The sequence below is a fragment of the Scatophagus argus genome, chromosome 14 (assembly GCF_020382885.2).
Source record: "Scatophagus argus isolate fScaArg1 chromosome 14, fScaArg1.pri, whole genome shotgun sequence".
In the NCBI taxonomy this organism is placed as follows: domain Eukaryota; kingdom Metazoa; phylum Chordata; class Actinopteri; family Scatophagidae; genus Scatophagus; species Scatophagus argus.
The window spans coordinates 11,642,082-11,654,610 of record NC_058506.1 but is presented as its reverse complement, the minus strand read 5'-3'; the positions used below and the strand labels follow the sequence as shown (position 1 = coordinate 11,654,610).

The window sequence follows — 12,529 nt, the reverse complement described above, 5'->3', positions numbered from 1 at the left end:
GAGCGGATTATAGATCAGAGAGAGTCAGAGAGGAGAGGCAGAGTGTTTATTTGAGAGGAGATAACCTGATTTCATTCAGCTGTGTGCTTCAGTAAATATGCCTCTCAAAACTACAGATTTAGTCAGCCACAACTTTAATCTCATTCTGTTTAGTTACCACCTCTGGCTAATGATTATAGAAGCACAGGTCACATCCTGAGCAGAGATGTGATAATAAGTAGAACGAAAGGATAAACATCAGCTCAGAGAGGCGTTTCCTAACAAACTTGCCGTATGTACAAATCAAATTGTACTCACAAATAATTGATGAAATTCAGCCTTTTTAATGAGTGGTGGAAGGGATAAAGTCATGTGTTTGAAGATATATCCATATCCAGACATGTTTTAAGATGTATATGAAATATTCTGCTTTGAATAATAATTTGTGTCTGACAGGATTTTTCCCAGATGACTTCGATTATTTTCTTAAAATCCTTAAAATGGCATCTACTTCTAATCTCTCATTTAAAATTCCAGAATCTATAAATATGTAATTATTTTTCGATTCCAAAATGTAAGTGTTGGACACAAGATGTCTCCTACTTCACTGAAAAACCAGTTCTCAGTGTTTGCACTCTGGAGGCTTTGAGTTCCCAAATCTCACTTGTGCAAGCTGACCAGCTCTGGCTTCTAAACTAGTTGTGATGTTGCAAATCAGGCTGGTTGACCCGCCTTTTAAAATCACATTTTCACAGACAGCACAGAGAAAGTTTCTACTCTTAGTTGATGAATGTGAAAACAGCTTTCTAATGTCAAGCTCTGCACATCATTGTGCTCAGGGAAGCTTAAACATTCAACGGTAGATACAAGAAGAAAAATTGATTTTTAGAGTAGAGGTGGGAATTTCAACAATCTGAACAAAACCTGAAAGTAAAGGTAGATCTGTGTGAAAAATTATGATTGCGAGTGTAAACTTGTTTGCTTGCAGACTTAATACGTTCCAGATAATCAGAAAAACAGCCAGTCAGGTTTAAAAGCACCTTGTACAGTAAACACCTCGATGGGAGGAAAGTCGCCCATCTAGACAAAAAAAAAATCTCATTGACTTGACAGATTAAAAGAAATGTTGTATAAATCCTCTTTCCAATTACTTTGTGTTTTCAGAAAATCTATACTCTTTCTGCACATGCTCGACCAGTGGAGTCAAAAGTGTTCCCCTGGGAAGAAGCACCACACTCTTCCGTTGTTTGTTGATCACTCTCCACCACTTTTCCATGCGGCGCATCTTTCCCAGGGGACCAGTATTTAAAAAATAAATGTTTACTGGGGAGATTCTGAATCATAGTGGGTAGCTCGCCTTCAGTTCAATAACTGCTGGTCCGCTGCGATAAAACTGTTGCTTTTATACGAACAAACAATAGTGTTTAAAACAAGGTTTGTCACTTTCAAAAATTTGCCTTTTGTGGAGTGATGGTTCTGGTATATTACTCACGTCAAAACATTTGAATCCCTTTTCCTCCTCCTCATCATCACCATCTTCCTGATCTGTAGTAATGGTAATAACAACATCACCATCTTATGTTTCTCTACGTTTCACTCTGCAGGGTTTTCTTTTTCCTCTACTGTGTCTGAATGTGTAATTCATTTAAACCGTCTCTCTCCAGGGCCAACATTCAGCTGCATGTGTTTGACAGTAATATCTCCATCTCATTCACTGCTGACCCCCTCCTTTCTTTAAAGGCCACCCTCACCTGGCTGTCATCCTTTTCTATCTTACTGTGACAGTATAGAAAATCCATTGGGTTCTTAATGGGGGAACAGAGGATGTGTAGATCAGAGTCAAGCACATGTTTCCCTCCTGCTTCGCTCGCCATTATAATGAGGCTATTGGAAGGAAAACATAACAAGCCAGATAAGATTCATGCTGATCAGTGGGCAGATAAAAGCTGAGTTCGCCTCAAAGCACCAGTTCACCAGCATGTGCATGCGTAAGAGAGAGATCTGTGTGTGACTGAAGGACTGAGTGACTGGTTAACGCTCCTTTTTGCATATATTTATTTGTAAATGTGTGCACGTAGCGCAGCCAATTACTGTATACAGCACTGCAGCAATTAATTTCCCTGTTTCCATATTTTCTTTTTTTTTTTTTTTTTAACTGGTGGAAGATTAAACCAGAATTATTTTAGGGACATTTGGTAACATAATGGCGTCACTGTCAGGAGTGTAAATGAGCACGAAAAGGGTTCTCATTAAACACAACAAAGATGTATGGCACCTGTGAAACACGCGTGTATGTGTGTGTGTGAGTATGTGCATAGAATACACTGTTTCTTCATACCTTTAACCTCTCTTTGAAATTGCTCTGAATTTAAATCTGTGTATGTTATTTACAGTCAGTGTTACTCCAAGTTCCTGATACCATTTTTTACAGTTGAAGTAGCCTCATATTTCAAATCAGGCGATTTTGTCATTACCGTCATTTTTCTTTGGCTTACTTCTTTTTGGAGGATAATCATGCTCTAGGTTTTACAACTAATACATGATGTTGCCATCAGGCACAGATGGATTATTGGTCTGGCTGATTATCAGGTCCGATGTTCACCAGGTTTTTTGATTGCTGACAAAAATGCACTAATGCGGCTGTGATGCAACTTCCTCTCTGTCTGTCTTCCTCTTACTCGATATCCAACCCACGACATTTGGTTGCATTGTCACAAGTAATAGCCTGTCATGACTGAATAACCTAAATCTGCTTATAACAAAGGTTATCAAATAAATGTAGTAAGTAAAATGTCCAAGATTTGCCACCAAAATGTAGTGAAATTGGTAAAATTAAGTATAAATTACCAAGTCATTGTACTTAAGTACAGTACTTTAGTAAATTGTCCTGCGTTCCATCACTCTTATTCTAAATTTTGACACTAAGATTTTCATTTTTACTACAAATGCATATCAGTTCCAGATATGACTGGTTATTGCTCTCCTTGCTTATTAATAATCAGCACCTCATCATATTGGCCTCATCATATCGGCCGACCCCTGGTTGCCATGGTGTCGGTAAGTTATGCTGTGGGCTACAACTTAAGCCTATATATGTTTGGTAAATTTGTGCTATTAAAAGTATGGCAAATTAATGAAGTTCTGGTGTCCATTTAGTGGTGGATGACAAAAATGCTTATACTGAAATAGTCTGAAATTGTACACTCAAATGTACTCATGCTGTGTAAAACCAGTCTGAGGCTTAGCTTTGAGACCAGATCTTCACTGTCAGCCCTGCAACTGTGGGCCCTGACTGGGAGTTGTGGTAAAAGGGCTTTGCAGCAAAGCAAATCTGACACACACAAGCCAAATGATGAGAGCTGTTTTTAAAACTAGCACTTTTTTGCTCACTGAATCTTGCAGATATCCCCTGGGGTGAGAAGCATTCCCCCAGATCACTCTTAAATGAACAGTATCTGTCAACACATCACCGCACATTAGAAAATCATACTGTGGCATGTTGATTTGGGGAATTTGGGAGTTTGGTGGCAGCAGTGATTAGTCTGATTTCCCTCCTGAATGCCACCCCAGTCTGAGATCATCCTGCTCTCAACCCGTTTGAAAGCACAAGAAATGAATTGCTTCCTGTGAAAAAAAAAGAAGCCCAGCTTATTTCTCCTCCGCATCAGTCGGGGAATATTTGAGAATTTCAATAGCACACAATAAATCTGAATTCCCTGACCTTACGCTTTTATGACATTTAATTTACACAACCTACTAAGCCAGAAAGCGTATGGACGATCGCTAATATTGCTTTGCCATTACTTGGCCTTATATTTAGAGTGGGAAGACAGATATGCTGTACGTAGCCAAAGCTTTGCCTTCTGTGTCCTTGTAGGGCTGAAAATAGAACAGATGACTCTGGGATTTTTGCAAATTCTAAAAAGGATGAACTGAAAATAACTTTTATTGTATATTACAGTGCTCACTACCTTCAGCCGCTTATACACAAGTGATTATGTTTAAAGAGGCAAACGCAAGCACAAAGAGAAACGCTCTAGTACCTGCTTACATAAATTTATACATAAATCAGTCCCGCAGAATTTAAAAGCCTGTTTCCCGCGTGTCTGCTGAACATCTGAGGTATTGTAGCCTGATGAGAAACGGGTCCTCTTTGGCCCGCCTAAGATCTTGTTCTCTTGTTTTTTGCACTTGCCTCAGTTGTTTACACCCAACCCATCTTCTAACCCTCCACTAATCTGTCAAAATATGTACTTCTGTCCTTACCGAACTCGCCTTTGCTCTCAGCTTTTTCTGCTCACCAGCTAGAAGAAAGCACTAGGCTATATGAAGTATTTATGAAGGCAAGGTTTACCTCTGCCATAAAACCATGTGATGTCTGCCCTTGGCTCAGAAAGGATACTGAGATCTCTGGCCATTCTGGACTGAGCAAACCTGAACTCAGGCTGCTTACACACAGAGAATGGGCAGAGGTTTATAACTCTGCCCTTTAAATTGATGTGGCTGAATCAAGGGCAGGAATACGAGGCTAATGATATTGGTGTCTGGTCTCCCATTTGAAATCTGTGCGTGGGCTTTTATAAATGATATGGGATTTGCTCCTACATTGCACAAAAGTTCAGTGGCAGCAGTTTTTGCTTAGCAGCAAAAAAAAAAAAAAAAGAAAAACTGCTGTGTGCTCTTGCATGTTTGTTTCTTGTCGTGCTTTGTACACACAAGATGGTGCTATCATAGGAGAAAGTCTGTTAACACCTTTCACACCCCAGATGCTCCTGGAAACATCCCCCTATCTCACAAGGAAGCCAAAAATACACCCCTCTTCCTTCTCACGGCTTGTAATTCCTACCAAACTGTCCTCTCTCCCTCTGTCACTCCGTGCCACACTTAAACAACACCTAATAGCGTTGTGGAGAAGTAGGTGATATTTTGTTGATCTGACTCCAGGGGTTGAGTTGGATGTCAACTTAGTGATGGCAGCACCAACAGCTGCCCAGTCTAATTACTGTATGTAAATGACAACAGCATTTCCATAGCCAGCCTCTCTGGTGCCGGGTAATTAATTTCATATCTTCAGATCAGAAATGTCTGTCCTGAGGTGGTTGTACACCAGCGCTGAATACAAAGGTAGCTCCACCCTCTGCAGGGATTGCATTTAATTTGCTCACAGCAGGAATCTTATCACTGTCAAAAGGGGAAGTTTGCATTGGAAATGTGCACACACACACACACACACACACACACACACACACACTCACACACAAAAATTAACATACATTTCATTCAGACACACGAGCAGAACAAGGCAGAAAAATAGAAGAAGCTATTTGCATAATAATAATAGTAATGTTATTTATATAAATATTTCCAACTCAAAGTTCAGCTTATTAAAGGTCACTGAACTTGCAAAAATCATTAGGCGTTATTACCACTTCAGCCGGAAATGGCATATGTTACACATACATTTATACATTGTGTGTGTATGCCTTGATTGTTAGCTATCAGTTGGTGGCAGCATGCACTGTACGTTTATGAAATGTTACCCAGAAAGTAATTCTTATAAAAGGACACAAGCAATAGTTCTGGTGACAAAAATGAAAAGACAATGTGAACAATAGGACCATCTCAGATTTATATTCAAGTAGTACCTCTGTGAAGCTTCTTTCATTGGCAAATGCATGTATCCTTATGGATGATGAGAGTATTTTGACTTGGCAATGTAAATGTAGCTCTGTCCCCATTCCAGGCAAAACCACTCTTAATGTTTTTAATTTGTTTTTCATTCCTTCAGTATAAAATATTCTTTTCCAGAAGACAGATATATGACATGTTCCGTTGAAAAATGAAGGCGTTTGTGTGAAAACTGTCACAGTGGGAGGAAGAATCCCAGAGTGAGGGCAGGCCATGATGATGCACTTGTCTAATATCTTAGCTTCTGTTCCAGAAAGTTGCTAACAACATTTTATGTTCCGTTTTATTAACTAAAATCTTTCCCAGAAAAAGAAATCCCTGCCTACAAGTTATAATGCCTTTGTATTTTGAACACTTCGCTGAGGCTCTAAATCAGTGAGGTGGTTTCTTTTTTCTTTTACAAGTTTTCTTGCTCAAGGACACTGAGACAGGACACATGGCCGGTTGATGAATTCATACCAGCTCTTAGGATGATCAAACTCTTGACCTTGTACTGTCTCTCCAATCACCGGGCCTCCCTGCTGCCTGACGCTCTAAGAATCACTCAGCCCGAGAACCTTGTGTTTCCAGCTGTGTAGCCACCTGTGTAACCTTATAGATGCTAACTGGCCATGGCAAGACTGACATGTCCTTTGTAATCTTCTGACTCTCGTCATGATCTTCTGAGAGGGATGTATTTTGTGTCAGTGAGTATCTTAAGACAGTGGCAGTCAGTGGTACCTTTACTGTATGTGGTTTGAAATGCACATTTTTAACAGACAGGTATTAAAATTCGACTTATCAAATTTTGCCACTAGACGTCGCACTTCACGTGCGTATGGGAACCTCGCAAGTCAATTGATTTTCCATAGCATTTGTCAGCAGGAAAATCAGACCCAACCCTAAACAAAGGCAAACAATAAGATTATGACCCAACCCCGTCACGGTTTGCGTGCCAACTTTTTGGTTCAACTTTGACCCCCTCTACTTCCCAAAGCACATCCACACAGTTCTTATGTTTCAGTGACATTACTAGTATGCTAACTTTCACCGGTTGTTTCATACTTCATTGTAGAGACATCACCAAGATACCTGATCTCCTGATCTGAAAATACCAGCACCAGTAAAAATGATGTCACTGTGAAAACAAGACTCCAGGCTTAAACTTTGAATTTAAATTTGCGGAGATCAAATTCCAAGTCTGTATTTATAAAGTACATTCGGCTGGTTTAAAAGGTGAATCAGCTAATCAAAACTGTGGGCTGCCTCTGTCTGTTTTGCAATCCTGTATTCCTAGCCATACATCATATCTCTACAGCTCAGTTGAGCTGCAGTTCTGGTGTAAAGGTCAGTAGCTCCAGGCTGTCCGTCTGTCTGCCTGCATCTCTCTCTTTTTCTGTGCTTCTTGAATGCCTAAATAAGAAAGGTTAGTAGACTCAGCTGCTCTTGCTTGAAAGGTCATGTCGAAGAGCAGACAGGAAGCATCCAGGATACTCTTATCAGTATTATTTGTCCAGTAGTTTGCTTCGGCAACAGGTACTGTGTGTCTGAATGTCCCTTCGTGCCCAGTTAATATCTCTACTGACCGCACAGACATATACTTTGGAGATAAGTGATAGTTTGGTCTTTTGAGAGATGCTGGATGCTGTAGCTACTTTGCGTGGTGGGAGGCACAAGTCCAAATGATTGTGGGGAAGCTTTGCGGGCAGCTTTGATTATTAGCCAGTGACTATGCTGGTGGAGAGAGGGTTGTTGAGTGGTCCCATTAAAACTTAACATTCAGCTCATTCTGCTGTGTGGAGGGTAAAGTGGTGAAATTTGTGCTCTGGTTTAGTGTCTCTGGAGGAAATAATGATTTGCTATTTGTTTAGAGGCTCTGTAACCTCATCATAATAGTCGCCACCCCAAGTGAAAGTCTTGCATTGTTCTGTATTATGCTCCATTTATAGTGACATATATATTATCCTATTCAAGCTAAATACAGAAAAGCTAATTTCATTATGTCACTATTACGTAATGGCATACAGATGAGGACGTTGTTGACCTGGCTTAGCCTTAGCATGTCAGTCAAAGTGGAGGGCAATTAAACTGACCCCGTTCTCCATGAGAGATAGAGCACAATCGAGCAAAAGAAAGAAGGTAGGATCAAGATAAATTTGGACGACTGGCGAGCATCAGGAGACAGAGAGAATATGAAAATGAGGGACTAAGAAAGTGGAAATGCCACCCTTCGGGGATCAACTGGAGGAGGAAATGCGACATACACAAAGGCAGAAGAATAGAGAGAAGGGAATTGAGTGGAATGGATGTGAACTGGAAAAGACAGAGCAAGAAACGGAAAGTCGGAGAAGGCACTGGAGTTGAAGTGAGGGAAGCACCTAAATTTAGACATGGAAATCAGCAGAGAACAGCTGCCTCCTTCCCTCAGGAGATACATTAAAATCAGGTCTGGGTGGCCAGAGGGGAGGATGGGAGAACCTACTCCATGGGCCAATTAGGCGCACAGAGCACTGCACTGTTCTAATATATCCATCACTGTGGGCCCTTTGGCCCTTTCAGTCCCGCTGGACTGTGCAGCACCAGACACTGACGCAGGGCTTCAGCAGAGGGATCCCCAGACCAAAGTAGCATAGTGTAGGCACTAGTACCGCTGGAGAGAAAAGGGCAAAAAGAGACTTTGATATATCTGATGGTTAGCTTCTGTCCCAATGAGTAAATACAAATGGTCTCATGTGTGACATCTGTAATGTTGTCTGTCGAATATCTCTACAGTGGCATCTTAAATTTTCACTAAAGCTCCCATTCTGTCTGGTTTATCACTTTAAACTCAGCAGAAACATAAGAAATATTAGTTATTAGTTAAATGTTATAGTCAGAACATAGATATCTACAGTATGATATGAACGATATATATTTTTCCACAGATATATTTCTCGCGGTACACTTCAAATGTTACTTGTGATGTGCTCTTACTCCATAGTCTTCAATGAAAATCTGGATAAATAAAACATTTTTGAAAGCATATTATCAGGGGGCATGTTTAGCACTTTGCCAAAACAAAACTCACGTTTTCTCGTTTATCAGAAGCAGATCATTTATCGCAGATTATATTTTCAGGTGTGAGTACAGTGTTGACAGTACAAATGAGTAGCCCTAGAGCGTCTCTGTCTTCAATGGCATCTTGCAGTGACATAAGCGCTGCATTAACGAAGTAAAATTATACACTCATACTGTGCTCCTCACTCAAAAATCATCTCTGCTACCATTCGGCTTGGCGGTTAACTTCCCTTTGTGGCCAACACAAAAGAAATAAAATGTATCACACCAGGCTGCATGTCGCCAAACTGCGTGAGTGAGAAAAATGAGAAAAAGTAAGTGATTTAAAGAGAGGAAGTAATAAAGAGAGCGAGGGCAGGCGCGGGAGAACGGTAAATCGTTGGCAGATCATGCCTCATGCAAAACTTTCATGAATAAAACATATTCCTAGCCTCCCATAGCTCAGATCCATTTTTCCTCAGTTTCCCTCCTCTTCCCTCTCTATCTCTCACACGCATGATTAACCTCAGGAGGCCTTAATCAACGCTGGAAATGACCCGTGCTCCTTGACTTACCTCTCTCTACCTCTCCTTCCCTCCTTCACCTCATCTTCTCTCCTCTCAACACGTCCTTCAGCGCAGGTCTGTCAGTGATGGGGCTCGCCTCACCTGCTAACCCCATCGACAAGCGCTGTTCAAGGGTTTGTTTATCTTAACAGTGCAGTCATTACCTGAACTAAGGAAATTGTCTGCTGAATGTGATCTAACACATTTGAAGCGTTTGAATGGAAAAGTATCAGGGAGAATCATACAGAAACTGAATTTAAAAACTCCTCATTTCTAAACAGTCCTTGTTTTTTTTGTTTTTTTTCTTTCCTTATATATATGGTTTTTTGGGGGGATTTTTGGTACAGTTTTATGATCCCTTCCTGGGGGAAATGGTGGTTTAAGACGGGAGAGTTAGCTGCGGTTGAATAATCTTTCTTACCTAAGCCTTTATTCACACAGTCTTTATAATCTGTCCTCTGGGGATGGGGGACAGGGATAGATTTATGGTTATTATTATTAACTTGCTTACAGCCTCCCTTACACACATACTCAAACTAAAGCATACAGACCCACACGCACACCAGAGCATACAAGCAAACACAGCTATCGATGAACAAGTTGCAAAGCGACCTGTCCATGGTGCTGAAAACCAGCTCTGCTCAGCCGCACAGAATTATAACCCTGTTTGTCTTTTAGCTCCTCTCATTGGATGCTGGCATTACTCACAGCTACATCCACTCATGCCCACGAGTCCACGGAGAACGGTTTTTAATTGGTTTTCCCTGTGTAGCACAGGTTTCAGGGTTGGTACCGCAGGCTAAATGCCTCCTGTGTGTTCTATGCTAGGGTCCAATTTAGCACACAGTAGTAACTGGCCATCGTGCCTGAACACTTGCTTCTTAATTAGGGTGCTAAGCTTTTTTTCAGAGTCATAAAGCAGATTTCCTCTCTTTGTCCTGTAGTGTGGTGAGCAGCTGATTTGCTCCTTCAGTGACAGAAAAGCATTTACTTCATTTTAGGCAAGTCTTTATGGCTGCAATCAGAGAAAGATTTATAGCCAAGCTTGATAGTTTAAAATTTATATGATCATTGTTTAACTGAATTGAAATTCATTACAAGATTTTCATTAACGAGGCGACCTTACAAATCGAGCAATTAAAAAAGCGTACCATCTGTCTCACTCTGTCTACCTTTGGATATTTCCCTCTCTCCCTCCTGATGCATCCTCATCTCCTCACACGTTTCCCTCCCTTATGTGTCATGTTGCAGGCATCAGCGGTCAGTACCCTTTGGTTCAGAATATGACGGTGACAGAGGGTGGGACGGCGAACCTGACCTGCCGTGTGGAGTATAATGACAACACCTCCCTCCAGTGGTCAAACCCAGCACAGCAGACCCTCTTTTTTGGGGATAAGAAAGGTGAGTTGGAGAGTTACAGACAGCAGCAGCAGCAGCCATGTGACAGATGCAGTCTTACAAAGTATTCCCCATGTTAGGTTTGTGGTGTCTGAGAAATTCACAAAACACACAATAGCAGGGCTATTTTTTTTCTTTAGGTTGGAGAGCGACCTGAAAAACTCCCCTCTGTATTCCTGTGTGTTTGTCACTTGAATAAGCTGCCGTCTTTGTTGTGTCAGAGCATCTGTCCCACATTTCATGTGTCTGTGTTTTCCTGTCCGAGCTCTGTTTGCACACCGAAAAAGACACACATCTTAAAACCTTTCCTTTGGGAATGGAGCATATGTGGCTATTATTTATTTTATTTTATTTTATTTATCTCTCAAGTTTACACACATACACCCACATGCTCACAGACACACACACAAATCCCCCTGCTAACGAGAATACTTGACAACGAGAGTAGATGTAGTCAGTCTTTCTGACTTGGTTTGCCTGGAATATAGTTGGAAAGTCCAAATTAATAACAGCCTATTATCAGTAGTGTAACTTTCTCGGAAACTCGGTTTCGGCGATCAGCAGGGGTACAGGGAGCAGATTACTGTAGACACCTGCTGTAGCGTGGGTGATTGCTGTCACTGATTTATATTGATCTCAACTACAAATATGATCAGTGCAAACCTTGGAGCAGGTTGACTACATCGTACATAAGAGAAGTGGTTGATCAAATCAATTGATTTTTGATAATTTTCTATGTGACTCAAGAGACACATACTCCAAAAATGTAACATTTCTTGTTCAGATCGAGCTAGAACATCAGAAACAGCCCACACCTACTCTCAAAGTCAACCATTCACCCTTGCTGTGCAAGTGACCTTCACTGCAATCCTACTGGTACTTAGCTCACACTGCCTCCAGCACATACAGCGCAGTATGAATTCAATTTCAGCTAAAAGATCAGACTCAATCACCTGAGCCCAGGATGGTACAGCATTATAGCCTTGTGTATAACTGATCGTATGAGAACATTCAATTGTTTCCATGCGATCAAATACCCACTTTCACATTATGGAAAATGGACTGCGACTTATTTTGCACCCAGTTAGCTATTTGGTGCCATATTTGTTCAAGTTGTCGGGATGGGTTACAGGCCAAAGTGAAAACAACAGCAGTACTGGAGCACACTGTCCAGCACAAATATAAAGGAATTTTACAGCACGAAAATATTAATGATGATACTGACAGGCAAACAATGCTGACTCTGAGTGATGTAAATAGGAAGGATTAGAGCTGAAAATCATCTGAGAATGATGTGACCTGCAGGAAAAGGACTCCTGGCTCTGTATAATAAACAGTTTATATGCTTGAGATGTGCAGAGACATTTCTTACATTAAGCAAATGCAAACCCTTGTTATCTTTGCACATATTTAATGGTACAGTAATGCACACACACACATATATATATATATAAACACACTCATGCATACACGCATACCACCAATGTTTTAATGGCTAATAAGTACAAAGCGTTTATTCCTGACCTTTCACACCCTCTTCAGTAAAGTCCCCATAAAGAGGATTCATGGGTGTTATTTTGTTGGTTCATGCCTGCTGAAATGATTGTGCCCTGCGCGTCTCTCAGCTGTATTAGTCGAGTGTAATAGAGTATGAATCACACTCTCTTGTAAGTGTCTGGATTAAGCACATGTGGGATTTACACAGTCTTCTTCCATTATCCCTCTGCCCACTGGGCTGCCTTGTGCATTTGTGTGTTTATGCCCTATGTGTGTGTCTGTGTTTGTGTATGTGTCTGTGTTTGTGTGCATGTCTTTGCATACAGTAACTAAATGCATGCATGAGCAAAACATTTCGATTTTCAGCCATTCACGTTTTCACTTAC

General features: G+C 40.9%; 1 protein-coding gene across 3 annotated transcripts in view; it reads left to right on the top strand.

Moving 5' to 3' along the window:
• Positions 1-12,529, top strand: part of cadm2a (cell adhesion molecule 2a) — a 187,828-nt gene that overhangs the window by 129,469 nt on the left and 45,830 nt on the right. For all 3 annotated transcript variants that reach the window (XM_046409765.1, XM_046409764.1, XM_046409763.1), the window contains one exon: positions 10,500-10,649. In XM_046409765.1, the coding sequence (XP_046265721.1) occupies positions 10,500-10,649 (150 nt within the window). The remainder of the gene's footprint in view (positions 1-10,499; positions 10,650-12,529) is intronic.